At 34.6% G+C, this 21,325-nt stretch overlaps 1 protein-coding gene across 1 annotated transcript; it reads left to right on the top strand.

Annotated features, from left to right (window-relative positions):
• Positions 1 to 747: 747 nt before the first annotated feature.
• Ndg (Nidogen) lies at positions 748 to 20,436 on the top strand. Its single transcript, XM_085960001.1, has 7 exons — positions 748 to 1,006; positions 11,624 to 12,111; positions 12,192 to 13,774; positions 14,865 to 15,869; positions 16,033 to 16,204; positions 16,636 to 16,920; positions 20,054 to 20,436. The coding sequence occupies exons 1-7, from the start codon at positions 794 to 796 to the stop codon at positions 20,304 to 20,306; spliced, it is 3,999 nt and encodes a 1,332-aa protein (XP_085816127.1). The 5' UTR covers positions 748 to 793; the 3' UTR covers positions 20,307 to 20,436.
• The last annotated feature ends 889 nt before the right edge of the window (positions 20,437 to 21,325 follow it).

Raw genomic sequence — 21,325 nt, 5'->3', positions numbered from 1 at the left:
AGTAGTTTAAGTCACTTGCCTCCATATTCAGCCATCACAAAAAACCATGAAGCGCTATTGCAATTATTAGGATACTTTATTTATGCAAACATATTAGAAAAAGGGAATAACTGAATAAAATTAGATTTAAAACATTAATATATTAAAGAAATCATAATTAAAGGTAGCAGAAAAATATTTTTTAATGGTAGCTATTGAATATAACCGCTTTTCAATCCATATCCGGTAAAATACTATTTTAGCAACAAATACGGCTGGTTGACGAATATGCAAACTAATCATGAAAAAAAATAAAAAGAATTAACCGACTCTGAAACTAATCCTAGTTACATATATAAAATCGTATCGACTGGAACATAGTCATAAATTGTATTCGCTGGCAATGTTGCACCTATCTTACGCGGACATAGGCGACACCATACTGGGACAGTGACGTCATGCAGCTTTTTGAAACGAAAGCAAACACTATCTCCGCTTGCGCCGAGCAGTATTTTGCTATTTGCGACAAATTGATGTTTTTGTCTACTAAAAATGTCGCACCGACGTTAAGTGAGTCAGTACATTAAGTTACATGACGTGTTTTGTGAATCACAACAAAATCACATCGACAAATTTGACGTGTTGAAGTCGAGACGAATTTCTATGTGCGACCGGGCTAATAACCTCTTTTCTGGATTATAAGCACGGCCCACAGTTTGAAAAATATTGATCGTAAAAATCGACCAAGGAAGAGTCGTGCCGGAGATCACAGTTGTCTGGATCGTTGGCCCAGTGTCGCGAGTTACACAGTGCAATGCGGTCGACCGGGAGAAGCGTGTTAGTGACAATATGGTTGGCGATCCTGGTCTCGACCACCAACCAGGTTAAGGCCATCACAAACGAAGACCTTTACACATTTGGCCATGGGCTGGACAGCCAGCTCCCAACGGGGGATGACTTATCCTCCCCGGAAATACCCCTTCGAGTACCGATAGTGCTGTATGGCCGACCATACGAATCCGTATACGTAAGTGATAATGAACTTTATGCAGTAGTTATAATCTCTTATTAGTGAATGAGTGTGAATTTTACCTTAAACTATAATAATATACAAATTACCAGTTTCGCCTCTAAGCATATATTTTTTTAATGTCTCTCTTATCTTCTGTATCGAACTTATAGTGAGACCATCATTAATATATTTTATATCTAATATTCAGCAATATTGCATACTTCTACTATTACTTCTATGATTAGTTAATAATATTATAATACATTGGCGTCCATTATGTTAGTTAAGGTTAAATACCTAACACACTTTTTACGACGAATGTCTCTGACTCTGACGATCTCTGCTAGTTCAAATACACATTAAAATTTTTATGGAAGTAAATTATATTAATATTACTTATAAAGAATCAGAAAATAATTATCTATCTGAAACCTATTTTGAAATATAGATTGCACGAAAAGTTATTCATCGATTTTATTAAATTAACTGAACTTACTAACCTGAAAATATAGAACCAATGTGTAATATTAATAATATGCTCATCAGTTGTATACAGATGCAAGTATTAATAAAAATAATTATAGTCTATGAGCATTAAACGTTTTAATTTTATTAATTATATTTAATAAAACGATAACAAAAATATTATAGGTATGTCAACTTTTTAATTGTGATCGTACACTAGTTTATTATAATTTAGTAAGTAGGTAATAATATTATATTATTATATTTTTGTTATTGCGGAGTTTAATGTCCTTTTAATATGTTTGTTATATTTTTAATATTATACTAGTGCAATAAAGAGTTTTATTAAATGTGTAATGTATATGTCCGGAGCCCTGGATTATAAATATTTGATATAATTTAATCAATCATTGACTCTTAATAAAAAGTAATTCTTTTTTATTCATTGAATTATCAGTAATACAACATTTGCGTCTTCAGTGAACTAATTATTTAAAGAAAGATGTTGATAATAATAGAGGCTATCAGTCATGGTTCATAGTTCATCAGATTCACTCACTTGTTTTGTGTTCTGTTATGTCCAAGTAATTCTGAGTTTCATTGATAACAGACAATGATGTTTTCACTTTCTTGGACTATTTTAAATTATTATAATATTCAAAACATTATTAGGTATGGGTAAAGGCGATTTTCAGTTGTAGTGGTATTATTTACTAGTATTGGAACAGGGGTTGAAAAAAATACCATTACACCTGCTAATCGCCTATGCCTTAATGGCAGTTTCCCAAACTATGTTTCGCGGAACGTGAATTTTGCCAATTTGTCAGGAGAGTGCTTGATACAGCGCTCGAAATGGAAAAGTTGACGAACCGGAGCGCTCGACAATTTTCTGAAAATTTTTACATAAGTGTCAAATTTTATGTGTATTTTATAATAATAAGTGTGTTAGATTTTGTATAGCCTATCTAGCTCAAACGGTCAAATTATTTTTTTCCACGAGACGGAGCGATAATTTTACCGAGTTCACGAACCGGAACGGCGCTCCTGCGCTCCAGTCCATTTCGAGCCCTGTCTTGATATCAAGAAGATTTGCAATTCAAGAATCCAAAATCGTCCAAGTCATTAAAAACTTCGTTCACTTATATTTTTACCACGTTTTTATTAGCTCGTATTCTTGTTTGTCCGGTACAGATTTTTTCTTGTGCAGTACAAATTCTTTCTTATTTGTGATTTTTAACTTACTTCCTTTTTAACTTTTAGAATATATCAGAACACGACGACAATGCATTTCTTAATACTGTTGGCCATCTTTAAACAGAATTGAATTCATTTTCAGTTAATTCTGTTTTGTATGTTTCGGAAAAAAAACGTTAAAAGTAATATTTACTACTCACTATTATTGGTTGCTAAGTGGGTCCTAGCAACTTAATTATTAATATATACGTGTGTTACTATGGAAATCAATATGAAATGTCAAAATGACATGTCTGTATTCTATAATATATATTCAGTATTTCCATCAAGTACAATAAAAAGTTTTTATTAATACATAGAATTGTCAAGTTTATATGATTCAACAGAAAATTTAAAAACGTAGTATACAAAAAGTTTTTGTTATCTTGTAATTATTATGTGTTATCTTTTAAATAATATAATCTATTCTCACTTTTTTTTAAATATTGATTATGCATTATTTACCTACCCTACAAAATATACAAGACGTGTGCCGTTAAAATTTCAGGATTTGCGAAGTGTTCCATCGCAGGAAATATTTGGGAAACCCTATGCTTCCACTGTTATAATAATTTACCACTATACTTATGGGTAGTTTAGCTTGATATATACAGGTATATAAGAATGTAGTAAATGATGTTAGATCATGACTTTAATTTTATGCTTGACAAAATGTATATATCTAGGGGTTACAATCTTCTTCTTATCGTGCCATCCCCTAGCGGAGGTCGGCCACCATCAAGGCGATCTTATCTTTGTCGTCTGCTACCCGGAACCAGTGGAGCTGCACTCGTACCAATCACGGAGGTTCTTAAGCCACGAAATGCGGCGCCGTCCTCTGCTACGCTTCCCATTGATCTTTCCTTGAATGACAAGTTGAGGAATGCCGTATTTTTATCCTCTCATAATGTGGCCGAGGTACTGTAGTTTCCTGGTTTTGATACTACGTAGAACTTCTCGGTCCTTCCCCATTCGATTGAGAACTTCAACATTTGTCACCCGGTCATTCCAAGGAATTTTGAGGATGCGTCTATACAACCACATCTCGAAAGCTTCAATCTTTGAATGCAATGCTGATTAATTTCTTGATTCTAAAATTTCGGGATTAAAAACGGTATTCCGGAAATAGTTTGATACTAATAGAATCATTTAACCATGCATATGCACATATTTCTTCTCGTGACCAGGAATAAATTACGCGGGGCTGATGTGATTATTGTTACAGCATAGACCGAGATTATGCATTGCTTTTTCTCGCTCGGCGCCACTCCGACTATGTCTTATTTCGTGCCGAAACTATTGAACCTCACGGTTATATCGTCACTGTACAGGCCAATTGCCGTAACCCTCGCTTTTCACCAAAGTGACGTTTTGATGGTAATGGAATTATTGCATACTCTTATACAAACTGGCAGTGGCGAATTTCATTGGACTAAAACTACAATTTACAAATGGTGTTGGTTAGTTTTTAAAATTCAATTAAGCCCTCCGAAAACTAAGCCAAAATAGATAATACTCAAAAAATACTCATGTATCTATAACATATCTAAAATTACGCAATTAAATCATACATAACTTTGGATATTTTATAGATAATATTTTTTGTCTATCATAGTTTGGTTTAGGCAGGGCTTAATGAATTTGAAAAAAAATAACCAACAACATGTGTAATATGTATTTCTAATTCAACGAAAACAAATAAGTCTGAATGAAATAGTGTGCACAATTTTGTTGGATCGCCCAAAATATACCAAAACTATTATGGTTAGGTTTAGGGAGGGTTTAATTGATTTTTAAACCAACACCATCTATAAATTGTAGTATTAGTTCAATAAAAACAAAGTTTAATGTGCACTATTTATGTCAGATCTTAACAGCATACCTCCACCCTTCGCCACTGCAAACTGGCCAAATATCATAAATCCCAAAAAATTATTTCATATCAAAATTCAAAACTATTTTTTCAGCCATTTGTAACTTGACAAAAAATATTCCTGCCAAATGCTGTAACCCTCTATATAAGCCACATGGTACGTGTAGAGTAAGACACTCAATTTGTAATAAAATAATATATATAAAATAATAAATAAATAGTATATAAAATACTAAGTAAATCCAATGCCTACAGTTTTTTTCACTTCCTGAACAATTTGATATTTGAGGGTTACGCTACTTGGCCTGTACAGTGACGATAATATATTATGATATGTCTATAATATATGTATTCTCAACCAAGTGCGGAAAAGGTATATATATATGCCTATATATTGTAACTGTAAATCTTGTAAAAATGCTTGTTATTTAACTTTCGCGAAGTAACAGAATCGGACAAAATATGCTTATGTAGTTAATTAATTTGTTCTTCGTATAACCTAAATTGAACGTAGTTATGCAGAATGTAGCCAGTCCACAATAATGTCGAGCTGAGATAATGGCACTTTAGCAACAACATGATATTAAAAATGTATGTAAAATGTAAAATGTAAAATCTAATATATACAAATTAATATTTGTTTGTTTGTGTGTTTGTTTGTTTGTTCGTATTGAATGCGCAGCCATACCGTTCATCCGATTGCGATAAAACTTTGTCAACTTATTGCTTGCACTTGCGCGAAAAGTATAGGCTATACTAATAAATAAAAATAAATCTCTGTCTGTCTGTATGTCAGTCTGTCTGTCCCGTATGCGTTCCTATACCATTCATCCGATTGCGATGAAATTTTGGTAAGTGGTTGTATGCACACCCATGAAGGTTTTTGAATTGGAAAAATCATCTCCTTCTTCTTCTTCTTCATTTTATTTTCTTTTATTCGTATGGTTCCTATACCATTCATCCGATTGCGATGAAACCTTCGTCAGTCGTTGTGGTTACACTCGTAAAGGTTTCTGAATTAGTACAACCATCTTCTTCTTCTTCATCATTTTATCTTCGTTTATTCGTATGGTCCCTATATCATTCATCCGATTGCGATGTAACTTTCGTCAGTGGTTGTGCCAACACCCGCGAAGGTTTCTGAATTTGTACAACCATTTTCTTCTTCTTCTTCATTATATCATCTTTTATTCGTATGGTTCCTATACCATTCATCCGATTGCGATGAAACCTTCATCAGTTGTTGTGGTAACACCCGCAAAGGTTTCTGAATTAGTGCAAACATCTTCTTCTTCTTCTTCTATTCTATATTCTTCTATTCGTATGCGTTCCTATTCCATTCATCCGATTGCAATAAAACTTTCGTCAGTATTTGTGCCAACACCCGCGAAGGTTTCTGAATTAGTACACCATCTTCTTCTTCTATTCCATCTTCTTCTATTCGTATGCGTTCCTATACCATTCATCTGATTGCAATGAAACTTTGATCAAGTGTTGTGCTCACGCCCGCAAAGGTTTCTGAATTGATACAACCATTTCCTTCTTCTTTTTCTTCTATTCTATCTTCTTCTATTCGAATTCGTTCTTATACTATTCATCCGATTGCGATGAAATTTTGACCAGTTGTTGTACGCATGCCCGCAACGGTTTCTGAATTGATACAACTATTTTCTTCTTCTTTTTCTTCTATTCGTATGCGTTCTTATACTATTCATCCGATTGCGATGACATTTTGACCAGTTGTTGTGCGCATGCCCGCGAAGGTTTCTGTATTAGTACAACCACCTTCCTCTTCTATTCTATCTTCTTCTATTTGTATGCGTTCCTATTCCATTCATCCGATTGCAATAAAATTTTGATTATATATTATGCTCGCGCCCGCAAAGGTTTCTGAATTGATACAACAATTTTTTCTTCTTTTTCATCTATTCTATCTTCTTCTTTTCGTATGCGTTCCTATACCATTCATCCGATTGCAATGAAATTTTGATCAAGTGTTGTGCTCACGCCCGCAAAGGTTTATGAATTGATACAACTATTTTCTTCTTCTTTTTCTTCTATTCTATCTTCTTCTATTCGTATGCGTTCTTATACTATTCATCCGATTGCGATGACATTTTGACCAGTTGTTGTGCGCACGCCCGCAAAGGTTTTTGAATTAGTACAACCGTCTTCTTCTATTCGTATGCGTTCCTATACCATTCATCCGATTGCAATGAAATTTTGTTTAGTATTATGCTCACGCCCGCAACGGTTTCTGAATTGATACAACTATTTTCTTCTTCTTTTTCTTCTATTCGTATGCGTTCTTATACTATTCATCCGATTGCGATGACATTTTGACCAGTTGTTGTGCGCATGCCCGCGAAGGTTTCTGTATTAGTACAACCACCTTCCTCTTCTATTCTATCTTCTTCTATTTGTATGCGTTCCTATTCCATTCATCCGATTGCAATAAAATTTTGATTATATATTATGCTCGCGCCCGCAAAGGTTTCTGAATTGATACAACAATTTTTTCTTCTTTTTCATCTATTCTATCTTCTTCTTTTCGTATGCGTTCCTATACCATTCATCCGATTGCAATGAAATTTTGATCAAGTGTTGTGCTCACGCCCGCAAAGGTTTATGAATTGATACAACTATTTTCTTCTTCTTTTTCTTCTATTCTATCTTCTTCTATTCGTATGCGTTCTTATACTATTCATCCGATTGCGATGACATTTTGACCAGTTGTTGTGCGCACGCCCGCAAAGGTTTTTGAATTAGTACAACCGTCTTCTTCTATTCGTATGCGTTCCTATACCATTCATCCGATTGCAATGAAATTTTGTTTAGTATTATGCTCACGCCCGCAAAGGTTTCTGAATTGATACAACCATGTCTTCTTCTTTTTCATCTATTCTATCTTCTTCTATTCGTATGCGTTCTTATACCATTCATCTGATTGCGATGAAATTTTGACTAGTTGATGTGCGCACGCCCGCAAAGGTTTCTGAATTAGTACAACCATCTTTTTCTATTCGTATACGTTCCTATACCGTTCATCCGTTTACAATGAAACTTTGGTGAGTTGTCGTGCGCATGCCCACGAAGATTTCTAAATTAGAAAATCATCATCTTCTTCTATTCGTATGAGTTCCTATACCATTCATCCGATTGCGATGAAACTTTTGTCAGAAGTTGTGCACACCTGAAAAGGTTTCTAAATTAGTATTATATAAAATACAAAGTTTGTTGTTTATTTGTTCCATCCAATTTTGGTTTTTCACTGCATATTAATAACATTAATAACGTTTGCATATTTTGGATTCGATTTTAATTTAGTGTTCTTTTGTTTGACCTTTACTCCTATTAGAATTATTTTCATATTGCCATATTGTATTTCACAGATATTTTAATATTAAAAAAATAATTACCTCTTATTATTTTTTAAATATTCAAGATACATATAACCACGAAGCGATCCTGTGCGAAGCTGGGTACTTCAGCTAGTTGTAAATAATATTTTATTTCAAGAATATTTTTTTTGCGACTTGGCTATTTTCAGCAGAACGCAGACAAAACCTTCTGGCATCTGATTTATATCATATCATTTTTATTTTTTGTGGACTGGCTACTTTCTGCATAGCTATGTTCAATTATAAATTGAAATTACTACCTACCAAATGTTAAATTTCTGTCATGCTATTTTTTGTTAGTATAATTTCATTCTCGTGAAATACGTGAATAGAAACTAAACAGATATACACAATGAAGAAATATTTTTTTATTTATTTACAACGTTTTTCTTAGGTCGCATTCTTATTTGTCTGGTGGTTGTTTGTCCGGTACAAATCTTGCAATCGATTTTTAACTAACTTCCCGACTAGCTAGACATTTTAACTTTAAAAATATATCAGAACACGATGCCAATACGTTTTTTAATACTTTTAGCCACCTTTAAGTAGAATTCAATTCATTTTTAGTTAATTCTGTTTTATACGAAAAGCTATTTCGATACCAATATTGGTTGCTAGGGGGTCCTAGCAACTAAATTATTAAATAATATATACGTGCGTTACTATGGAAATCTATATGAAATGACATTTCATTAATCAGTATTTCTATCAAGTACAATTTTTTTGATCGTTTAAGCTAGTCAAGTCAAGTTTATATGATTCAACAGAAAATTTAAAAACGTTGTATATAAAAAGTTCTTTTTCTCTTGTAATTATTAAAGTTCTATCCGGAAATACAATTCAGCGTATTCAATTCAAATCAAACCGTATTTATTGCGATTTTTTTACAAATACGTGACATGTTACTACATACACTAATGCAATTTATTATTTGTCATTACCAAAACCATACTTATTAGTAATATTATTACTCATGTAGATAAAAAAAAGAATTTATGTCTGCGAAAACCACACCGCCAAAATATTGGCTATGGTTATCGTCGATGCGGTTTTCAATGATGTATATGAAATTTGAGACATTATTAATATATGTACTTAATATATTATTTTTAAAATATACATCTTATTACATAGTAATGAAAATAATAATTATATTTTGCAACAGCCGCAAGATTTATTATATTCTGATCTAGAAAATATCTGGGTACCTAGATATATTATTCAAATATTTGAATCATAGCCCCCAGGGGAGGCTGACAGGGCTCTAGCGTAAGGGCCCGGGCTCAGGAGGGGCCCGGCGTGGTGGGTCAACCAGATAAGTGAGATAAACACACATCACAAATTGACCCTAATAGTAAAAAAGTTGCCTGCGGCGCTAATTTCCTTCAAAATTCAATGTTGATTATACGTTTAAAGCATGTAGTTATGCGATGCAATGTTTGATGTGTGTGGAATCAATAATTCAAGTTGATGTATTAAAAAATGTTAAAAATCGCTAAAAAATATACTAAATACTCTTACCTCTACAATTTGGCCAAAGTTACTGTAGAGCGCCATAATGTCTTTAATATTAGTGATAGGTAGGGGGGTCAACCAAAGATCCTGGCCTGGGGCCTCGCTTCAAGGTGTGGGGGCCATGATTTGAATACAATCATTTCCAGTAAGATACAGAAGAGAGATAAGAATGGCCTGCAGGAAAGTAAATTAAAACCGTTTCCATGCAAGTAGGTATTAGTCTTCAATAGATTGGTTATTATATGATATTATATTGTGACCTGTAGGAAAGTAATTAAATTGTTTTAAACCAGTACGGTTTACAAGGAAGTAGGTATTATTCTTGAATAGTTTCACGGTGAGGGAGAGAGATCATCGGTGGGATTCAGACATAATGTACGCAGGGATGAATAATTTGTCAAAATATGTGTTGTTCAATTATTTTTTTATCTTTATTACCATCAAGACGTCGCCGCTAAACACTATGTTTTCACTCTATAATAACCCATGTAATATTAAAAACTGTTTTTAATCACTTTGGCAATGAGGTACAAGCACGGCGCACTCTCTCGTCCTCTTGAGGAGTGCCGAGGCGGTCGAGGTGACACTTGCTTTTCCCTCCACCGTCACGTCTCCACAGTCCACACCCATTATGCAGGCGTATACCGTGGCGTAACGAACGTTAATAAAATATAGAATTCAGATAGACTATATCCCAATACACTACATTTTGACGCAGGGTTTTGAATGTATGGTGAACCACAAATTATAGACGTGCGATAGCGTGTGCTGCAACCTTCAAATACGCCAATATTGAATGAGCGCCAGTGCATAAAATGAGAGCAGTTGTCAGAACGAAATACAAGCGTATTTATGATACGTGTTTACGTTTATCCCATATTCTTCCACACTCGAGATCGGTTGCAAATTTCTGCGCACCCGTTCAACAAGTCATCTTTATCGTCTTGATAATGATATTATAACCTAAATAGCTATTTACTAATATACAATTATCTTTGATTTTTACTTTGGCAAAATGTACAACTTCTACACGTACATTGTAAAAACTGTGTACAGTGAATGTACATATACTGAATTGAAATATTATTTCTGCTATCACCGCATCATGGAAATATTTAGTTATCTTAAAAATGCCAAAAATTAAACAACTTGATATCTCAAAATATCAGTGCTGTTGTCTGTGAGTAAACGTGATTATATAGACTCTTCCAAATATTTATAAATTAACGTTTTCCGTTGAGTTATTATAAGTTATAACTATTGTCGTTGACCTGTTAAAACCTCCGATTTGACAATCTTGAAGGTTAAAGGCAGTGTGAAGCTCTACAGTAATGTTTTCAAAATGGCGTTCACGGTAAAATTATGGGTATTTAGTGTATTTTAATACTTACATCCACTTGAACTATGGAGTTAATTATCAATTAGTAATGACGCATTTAAAAATTACATCGCACAATCACATATTTTAAAATATAATCATTATTAAAAGAAAATAACGCCGCAGGCGACTTCTTTACAATTAGAGAAAATTTGTGATGTGTTTTTATCTCACTTATTTGGTAGAATCACAACGTCGGGCCCCCCATGAGCCCGGACCCCCAGGCTAGAGCCATGGCCTACGCATGGTCCTAGGACTTTTTTTTTCGGCTGTCTACTACAGCCTACCTACCTTCAACAGAAACCCTTCGCCATTGATATGACGTGATCATGTTTGCTGATTTTTTTTTACTTATTCTTCAGTAAGGACATTCGGTTTTGTGTAATGTTATTTTGACTAAACCACGCAAATTGTGTGATAAGGAATTTGTACTGTTAAAACTACATTTAATTTGATAGCAATGTTTATAGGGGTGGAAATACGTTGAATTTCAAACAAACGTTTCTACACGTACGTCCTGCATTTGTGTGGCGGCAAAAGTTGTATGATTTGTTTTCGGGCAGGTATACCTACATAATTATTATAATAGGCCTAAACTAGGCTTAATATAAAAAAAACACGTTTGACTGACAAACTTTAATGTACACTATTTATGGCAGATCTTAACAGCCTACCTCCACCCTTCGCTACTGCTACATAATATTATACCTACTGTGTTGGAGTAATGTTTCTTTTTTTTTAAATTATGAATCACGTTTTTGTTTCAGGTTAACACGAATGGATTATTATCATTTAGTACAGACATATCAACATTCTTCAATACCCAATTTCCCTTGGACTATCCGATTATTGCTCCATTTTACACTAACGTAGATACGCGTAAGTCGGGCGCAATATACCACAGGGAAACTCAAGATGCTTACATACTTGCGAAGGCCACAGAGGATGTCACTCTAAATTTCGCGGATAATCCAAACTTCCAAGCTACCAGTGTATTTGTAGCAACGTGGGTTGACGTTGGTTACCATTCGGCAGGAAGTGACAAAATGAACACATACCAAGTTGTTGTTATAAGTAACGGAATGGAAAGCTTTGTCGAATTTTTGTATCCCGAAAATGGTATACAGTGGATTCAAGGAACTCCACAAGTTATCGGATTGCCAGACGCAAGAGCCCAAGCTGGATTTGTCTCTGATGATGGCAGATATTATGTCATTAAAGGATCAGGCACAGATCAAATACGCAGAGTTTCCACGTAAGTATTATTAAAGTTTCCTTATTCTTCTTCACTGCTTACATATTGCATATTTTTAATGTATCTCATTTTGTTTTAAGGATGTCAAATACAGGGTCTCCCGGAAAATTCATTTTCAACGTTGGAAATATTCCAGTTGATGGAAATGTAGAACAACCCATGGGTGAAGAAGTCGATGAATATAACAGTCCACCAGAGTCATGCTCCACGGGGGGCTCGATGCAATGTCACATGAAAGCACAGTGTATTGACCGTGCTCACGGATTTTGCTGTGAATGTTTACCAGGCTACTATGGCAATGGAAAATCTTGTTTGAAAAACGATATCCCACTTAGAGTCAACGGAATAATAACTGCTGAATTAAATGGAGAAATGGTTGAGCCAGTAGAACTTCAAGCATACGTTGTCATGTCCGATGGAAGATCTTATACAGCGTTATCGAAAGTTCCAGAAAGATTCGGCTATGATTTCCAAACATTAAATGTTTTGGGAGGAATTATCGGATGGCTTTTTGCAAGGCCAATTGGGAATGCTAAAAATGGTTATCAACTAACCGGTGGAGTTTTCAACCATACTGCTGAAATACTGTTCCCTGATTCAGGACACAAAGTCACAGTACGACAACAATACGTTGGCTTAGATTTATTCGACCAGCTTAGAATGATTGCAGAAATCAAAGGATCGATACCGAAGATTCCGGCTGGAACAAAACTAGAAATATCAGAATTCGACGAACAGTACTCTATGTCACAACCGGGACTGGTGTTATCTCAAAGCTCCAGAGTATTTAGAAATAGAGACATGCTCCTCAAATATCCATTTACGATCGATCAATCTATTCAATACGAAGTATGTCCTTACCTTACAAGAGAAGAGACATTGACCGAACCTTTGACATTGAAAGTTGCTAAAAATTTCTTAGGATATGAAAGTCGCGAAAGAATAATAAGATACGGCATGAGCAGCAAAATTGCTCCACTGGGTCAGGAAGATCCTTGTGTTAGAGGAAGAGAAACTTGTGGACATCAAAGCTCGTGCATCATCGAAGGTGACTCATTCAGATGCGTTTGCAATCCGGGATATCAATATATTCAATCCCACAACTCAGACCCTATATGCGTCGATGTAAATGAATGCTCAACTGGTACACATACGTGTGATTCAAACGCTCAATGCGTGAATCAGGAAGGCAGTTTCAGCTGCACCTGTAATGAGGGATACCAAGGAAATGGGGTCCAGTGTCACAAAATATCAGGCTGCTCAAGACACAACTGTGACATAAACGCACAATGTTTTGAGTCGCATGACGGACCATACTGTCGATGTAATGAAGGGTTCACAGGGAATGGAGATAGATGTTGGCCAATAACAGATGCGGGATGTGAGGTCTTAAATAATTGCTCTCCGTATGCAACATGTAACAATGTCGACCAGTCTGATGTTTTCGTGTGCCAGTGTGACGACGGGTACAGTGGAGACGGTCTGACGTGCTATCCGGAGACAACAACGCAATATTTGAGTCAAGAAGTTCGCGACGCCACTTGCTTCATTGGATTGTGCCGGTGTTTTGATGATTGGAAATTAGTTGGAAATCAATGTTATAGAGATCGCAGGGCATCGACAACATCTGAGCCATATTATGACGAAGAAGAGAATACTGAAAGTAAGATTTCTTATAATTCATAATAATTTATTCTTACAGATTTTTATTTTTCAGAAAAATAGTTATTTAAAATAAATATTAAATATATTAATTAAAACTGAATTATTCAAAAATATTTTTAGTAGTTTCATATAAGAAAACTTCATAAACAAATCACGTCAGATTCTGGCCAATGTGTTTTACCAATTTAGCCACCTGCACCACATCTAAGTGCGATAAAATTAACTAAAAATCGTGTTAACTGAAAAGCACTTCATTAATTTTGCTAATTTTGGCGAATGGTAATGGATGCAGGCTCGAGTTCTGTCTGGCACCATATTTTTTTCAAGATTTTTTTCTAATATGCATTTTTCTGAGGCGTTTCCAAATTATGTACCTATGTTTTTTAAATTTATTCAAATGAAGCTAGACACAAATAATATCAAACCAAATATAAGAAAAATATCATCATCGATAGATTGTTATTATCAATTTTAACATTTCTTTTCAAACTTAATGTTTATTTTTTTTTAAAACGGCTATTTCACCCATATAATTTTGAAGATTATTTGTGACGTCATCAACGCGTTTGTTTAGATACTATATAGTTAGAAAAGGGTGCGAATATATAATATGCATAATCATGAAATTTGCATAATTTCTAGAGATTTTGATGCATAATGAAATATTATTTTTTCTACCAATAATTATATTTTACTGATAAATATATTCTCGTTATTAAATTATTTCTTTACGTGTCAAGGTAAACATTAAATGTTAATAAGCATTTGCTATTGAGTCTTGTTCACTATAAAATATGTTAATAATTGAAAATAATTTTAAGGTACCTGGCTCTAAATAATCACCTAGTAAGGAATAATGTCGTGGGTCCCAGGTTCTAGCAAATAAATATTATATTATTTTTCAATTTGTGTTTGAAGTCAAAGTATGGACCTAATAGGTTGAATGGCTCATCCATTTCTCGTAAAAATCAATCAAATCTGTTAATACAAACCTCCACTCAGTGGAGGCCCATATGATCATATTAGGATCGGATATGGTCAAAAGAAGAAAAAAGAAAGAAGGAGTGATAATTTATTTTAATTTTCAGTACCTTGCAACGCTGTTAATCGGTGCCACCCTTACGCTCAATGTGTACTAATGACACACACAGGACAATATCAATGCCAATGTACAGCAGGATATGAAGGTAATGGCGTGGAATGTACAGAAGTGGAAATATCTTGCACCGAAGTTGACATTTGCGATATGCATGCACGTTGCGCGTATGATCCTGCCATATCAAAATCGATCTGCGTTTGTAACACTGGCTACCAAGGAGACGGAAATGTGTGTCACTCTATTGCTGACTGCCAAAGCTCAGCCGATTGCGAAGACAATGCAGAGTGCTCATACGTGCATGATGCTAATATCCCTCGACGAACGTGCGTCTGCCTTGATGGATTCTCCAAAGACCACAATGATGCCTGTGTTAGAGATGGCGGAAACTGCAACGGAGCCGTTTGTGCCGAGCATGCCACGTGTCAATGGGACTCAGATTACAGTGTCCACTACTGTGCTTGTGATTCTGGTTACCAAGGCAATGGTATCAGCGAATGCGAGCTAGAATCTACTGGCTGCAATATCATCAATGACTGTGGCCTGAACGCTGATTGTGTCACAGATGATTTGAATAATGGTTATCATTGCGCTTGCAACTCAGGATTTTACGGAGATGGATACGAATGCACATCTGACTCGACCTGTCAATATAATAGCGCGTTGTGTTCTCATAATGCCGATTGTATTGAACGTAACCACCATTATAGCTGCGAATGCCGGCCAGGATTCTCAGGAAACGGTGAATCATGCATAAAAGCATCAAAGTATGAAGGCAACTTCTTATTATTAAATCAGGGCATGGCTACACTTAAAGTTCCTTTCGAGCCTACGCAACAGAATCCCGGAAAACCAATCCACATTTCGTATTATCAGATGGCAATTGGACTGGACATTGATTGCGCAGAAGGAAGACTTTATTGGAGCGATATCACGGGAAAAGTAATCAAGAGCGCATTTTATAACGGTTCAGGAATCGAAGTTTTCTTGACTGAGGGTAGGTACCTACTTAATTACATTAGCACATTTTTTTCATGTAAAGATTTATAACATCATAAGAGATAATACTTTTAGAAATTTCATTACAGTAGTTTCATGAAAACAAAAGGAACTCATCTTTTGCTAATATATTAACCAGCATATCATCGTATTTCTTACAGATGTCATATCACCTGAAGGTATAAGCATTGATTGGGTTTCTAGGAACATATTCTGGACAGATTCCAGAAGAGATACTATTGAAGTTGCAAATATAGAATCTAAAGTCAGAAAAACCTTATTCAACACTGGTTTAGTCGATCCAAGAGGAATCGCAGCTCATCCTTACAGAGGGTAAACTTCACATACTAATTCCAATAAGATTAAAATACAAAGTTTCCTATTTCGGATGCTCTAACGTTTAAACACAATCATATTATTTCTAAATTAAATTCTCGATGGCCTGAATTGGATCCGTCTAAGGTTGTAAAAAAGTATCTCAGTGGAAATTCACTCACTGGTATGTTTGCCACATACATACCAGCTATTGTAATGCTCTGTGAACCAGGTATTGCCCGAGGTATCGATTAATCAGCCAGTATTAGTGCAATGCCAAAAAAAACTAACACTAATAATTTCTTACATGTCCCAGCCCTTGGTTTTAAAGAAATTTATTATAATAATCATAAATTTCTTGTTCTGTAGTAACGGATCTCAAAATAACATACCCTAGGTTAATTGATTGCCTAATATATTATAAATGTTTTGGTGGTTATTTTTTTCAGTAAAGTCTTCTGGTCTGACTGGAATAGAAATGACCCAAAAATTGAATGGTCCAATATGGACGGCACGAACAGGATGGTATTCTTAGACAAACGGAACGTGTTCTTACCTAATTCATTGGCCATCGACTGGAATACAGACGAGTTGTGCTATGCTGATGCTGGAACGAAGAGTATAGAATGCGTACAAATCGACAGCATGATCAAGCGAACGATAGCTACTAACTGCAGCTATCCGTTTGGATTAGCCATATCAGAAACACACTATTACTGGACTGATTGGATGACGTAAGTACCTGCTTTATTCTTTACATTACCACATAATATAATACCATTATATGGTATATTTCTTATAAATATAACCGTCATCTGTCAGTTTGATCTACATGCAAGTAGCTAGAAACTATATTCTTTTAATCCCGCGATAGATATTAAATGTCGCCCCTTTTTACGCAGCGAGTTAGATTGCAAGACAAACGGTTGCAGTTGTCAAACTTAGATGGAGGCAGGTGCTGAATGAGCCCAAGACCCACATAAGGTTGTAGCTTCAGGAAAAAGAAGAAAAACCTTGATATTTAACATGGAGCTTTATAGCGACTTTCACATTACACTGAAGTGACACAAAAAATCCCGCAACAGCATAATGTGAACAGTGCTAAATAGTTCCACAATCCAATCAACTTCTTAATGAAAAATTATCGTCCGGCTTTTCATCGCAGCGATACGCGAACGCAGCTTTGTTATTACGCAGCTGTGCCACGTGAAACCGGATATTAATCTTGGATATCGCAAAACACCTGTCAAATGTGTATTTGGCGAACATAATGGATATTTATATTTGGTTCCATGACAAAACAGAACAGTGGCAAAACAGAACATGACAAAACAGAACATGACAAAACAGAACATGACAAAACAGAACATGACAAAACAGAACATGACAAAATAGAACAGTGACAAAACAGAACAACAATAAATATAACTATGACCTTTCAGGTTCAAAATAATTAATGTTTCATTTTTCCCCTAGCTGTACTGTTTTGTCATGTTCTGTTTTTTCTGTTTTGTCCGGTTACCAAATATGATATACATACACCTAAGAATGTTCATAGTTTAGTCACAAGTATAATAAATTATTTTTTCCAAAGTTGTGGAATAAAATAGCAACAAAAATACTATAAGGCTGTCCGCGCGCGACGACAACTTGAGGATGCGACAATTATTCTCGACGTTGTCAAGTTGAGAGTAGTTTAAGCCACAAACCAGGTTTTCATTAAACGGACTATCTTTACATCGGGAATAGAAATGAAAAAATTCAGAGGTCTAGCTGCGCAAGCAACGAGGTGCGGTACGGTAGTCGGAGGGGTACAAGCGGCAAATAGGTACATGGCTCTGGAAGTCTGTTGGCAAGAATAATGTACACGAAGACTATGCGGTAAGGCCCCGAATTTTCTCGCATCTATTCCCCATGCAGTAAACACTTGCATCCGGGTTCACAACGGATTGTCTACTTCTCCTATTACTTCCCCAAAGCATAGTTAGATACCCTACTGGTTACAATGACATCCCTAGGCATCCATCCTTAGGCAGACTAATTAATAATACAACCATTTCAGTATCAATTTTAAGCAAATTCATCAGGTATGTATCTACATACCAATTTTATTATTTCTTTAAGATTATCTTAAACGGACAAATTCAATAAAAATATTATTCAAATATCGGCATTCCATGCAAAAATATCTAATTTCCACATAACACACTATGAATAGTCAATACTTGTAGTATTTCCATTCTTTCTTTTATTTGCCACCTCTAAGCAGTGCATAATCTACTTACTCCCACAAAACTTCAATCAAGTGAGCGTTTCCAAGGATACAAAAAATAAATATGTAGACAGTCTGCCGGTAGTTGATTCATGACCTTTCTGTGTATAATTTTATTTTAGTGCTAATACATATACAGTACACTCTCAGTAATCCGCCGCTCGATTATCCGACAACTACTATTATCCGCCATTATTTTTACTAGTTGAAAGCACAAAATCAAGCTCTATAATTAGCCGGTATTCGATTGTCAAATTCAGTAGTCCGCCGCGTACATGTATACAACGCAGATGAGACGGGTTTATTTTGGAAACTTCTCCTTCGTAAAACGTACGTTCATTGCGAAGAAAGTAATGTACCAGGGAGGAAAGTGCCCAAGAACCGCATCACAATAAAATTATGCCGGACTCCAATGCAACCGAGACACAGACTGAAGCTTTTAGTAAAAGCCAGGAATCCTAGGCCATTCAAGAATATCGCCTCACTGAAAAACTGGTTGTGTCAAGTGATTTACTGTTTAATATTCAGTTAATAAACTTAGTTTAAAAATATGTATAATTTAGTAAATACTAGATTTTGATTATAAATAAAACCGTAATTTGCTAGTACAAATTTCTCAAAAAAAAAAAATATTTTTACTAAATCCCTGTTTTAATTTTTACCATATTTTGTATGTACCTATGCACTATAATACGCCGCTTTTACTAAATTGGACACTTGTCTGGTTTTTGGGGTGGCGGATTACTGAGAGAGTACTGTATTTACTTATCCTAACTGTAGAGTGTAGACGATAATATGTTTTCAATTTAGATTAAATAGTGGTCTAATTTACGACGTATTGTGGAAATCTAGAAATCAATTTTAATATCAAATATGAAGATGATACTTATTTATGTTCTCGCGGTATTCTAATAACTCTTCTCAAATTCTGACTTATAAAAGAATATGGTTTAACTATAAAAAAGCATGCATTTTCTCATTTCATCATATAAAAGACAGACTAGAATGTGTTGAGTGACTACTTTGAGTAGATAATTTCGAGCCTTTTCACACAATATCGAAGCGAGGTACTTATTAAGATTTTGAATGAATATAATAAGTTTCATAAGAAGAAAAACGCAAGACAAACACGTAGCTCTATGTTACAAACTATAACCATATGGCTACTCTAAAACGTAATGCCAAGATCTGTTGTTTACGAGAATACTCTGCCATGCATCTAATATTCACAATACTCGTTAATGCTCTAGTAAACTACAAAAGAGTAACTTTATCAATTTTGTAGTCCAATTTGTTGAGCCTAGTCCAACCTAATATTATAATATTATATATATCAAATTAAAGTTGACAACAATAACTATAGCTTTTTACCTATGATTGGCCCTCAAGATTGAGCTCTAAGGAATACCATACCTGTTAAAGCTATACTACTGATAGATGCTCTACGATACATATTGTTGATGACAGTTGACGATTTCTAAATAACTCTGGAATAAATTTAGAAATCGAAGCGACAATTTTACAATATTCACACTTTAAAATATCATACACACATATTGGTACAATTTTACTGATTTTTTTTGTTTTTTGTCTAGGCAAAAGATTGAAAGTCTCGACAAACAATCGATGTCACAACGAAAATCTCTGAATGTACCGTTGGGAGGCAGCGGAAATAAGTTGTACGGAATGGCTGCAGTGCCGGAACAATGCCGTAGTCTGTCGAATGCTTGCCAATTTGACAACGGAAAATGTCCTGTGGGCCACCTTTGCTTGCTAGATGGAAACTATGGAAAGAAATGCGTTTGTGGAAAATCTTCTCTTGGACCAAATCTCTGCAATGATCAATAAACCATCAACACCCACAATACCAATAGCACCAATAGCACCAATAGCACCAAATACTGTGAACATCAAATATATGCACAGTTTTACAATAAAGCTAAATATAATGTAAAAAAATTCTTACACACATCTAACTGAATATGCTTAGATATATTATTATAATAATATTATGTATTATAGAAATAAAAGTATAAGTAAATATTATTTACAGTACATTTATAAATATTATTTCTTACAATAAAAATGCTTACTTTAATTTAAAAATAATTCAAAATGTCATAATTTGAATAGTAGATAGAGTATATCAAAATGAATATCTATCTCTGTCTTAATTTTCCGTGTAGCATAATTCAAAAATTCATCCATTTCTCATATTTTAATATTGCCAAATATTTTTCAGATATATATTATGTTTTATAATAAATAATAATATAATGTCATCTTAATGAACATATATTATGTTTAAGTTGTGCGAGTAGACTAAGTACCTAGATTCTAGTTTATATATAACTTAACGTAGCTCCTAAATAAGCCATAAAATCTTTGTGAATAATTTCCAATGCACCTTTCCAATAAACCATAAGATTGATTTCCAACTAGTGCCTAAAATTCGTCACCCCAGTTCTATCTTACCTCAGTACCTTAAGTTCATACAAATAAATATATAATATATATATTCTTTTAACACTATAACAACCCGTGAGGCCCAATTACAGTAGTCTAGTGAAACAGAAGTAAAATTATTAATAGAAGTGAAATCACAAAACCCAGACTTTGAGAAAGTTACATAAATATATTGTGACCTCACCGGAAATCTATAGAAAGGCTAAAACCTTACGAACTGGACAACGAGGGCCGCAAATTAAATTTTTAAAAGACTTTGTATAAAAACATAAATGTAGGTACATATTATTTTAGTGAGACCAAAACGTCAGCTGAATGCAGAACTATTCTCACATTATTGAAATATTTTGCAGAAGAGTTTTTTGAAACAGCCTACTTCAGTTATTTATTATTTTTTACCA

This window comes from Rhyacophila brunnea, unplaced genomic scaffold (assembly GCF_057557595.1).
Source record: "Rhyacophila brunnea isolate RB1 unplaced genomic scaffold, BYU_Rbru_1.0 scaffold_11, whole genome shotgun sequence".
NCBI lineage: Eukaryota > Metazoa > Arthropoda > Insecta > Trichoptera > Rhyacophilidae > Rhyacophila > Rhyacophila brunnea.
The sequence above is the reverse complement of the archived record's forward strand: the minus strand, read 5'-3'. Positions and strand labels throughout refer to the sequence as shown.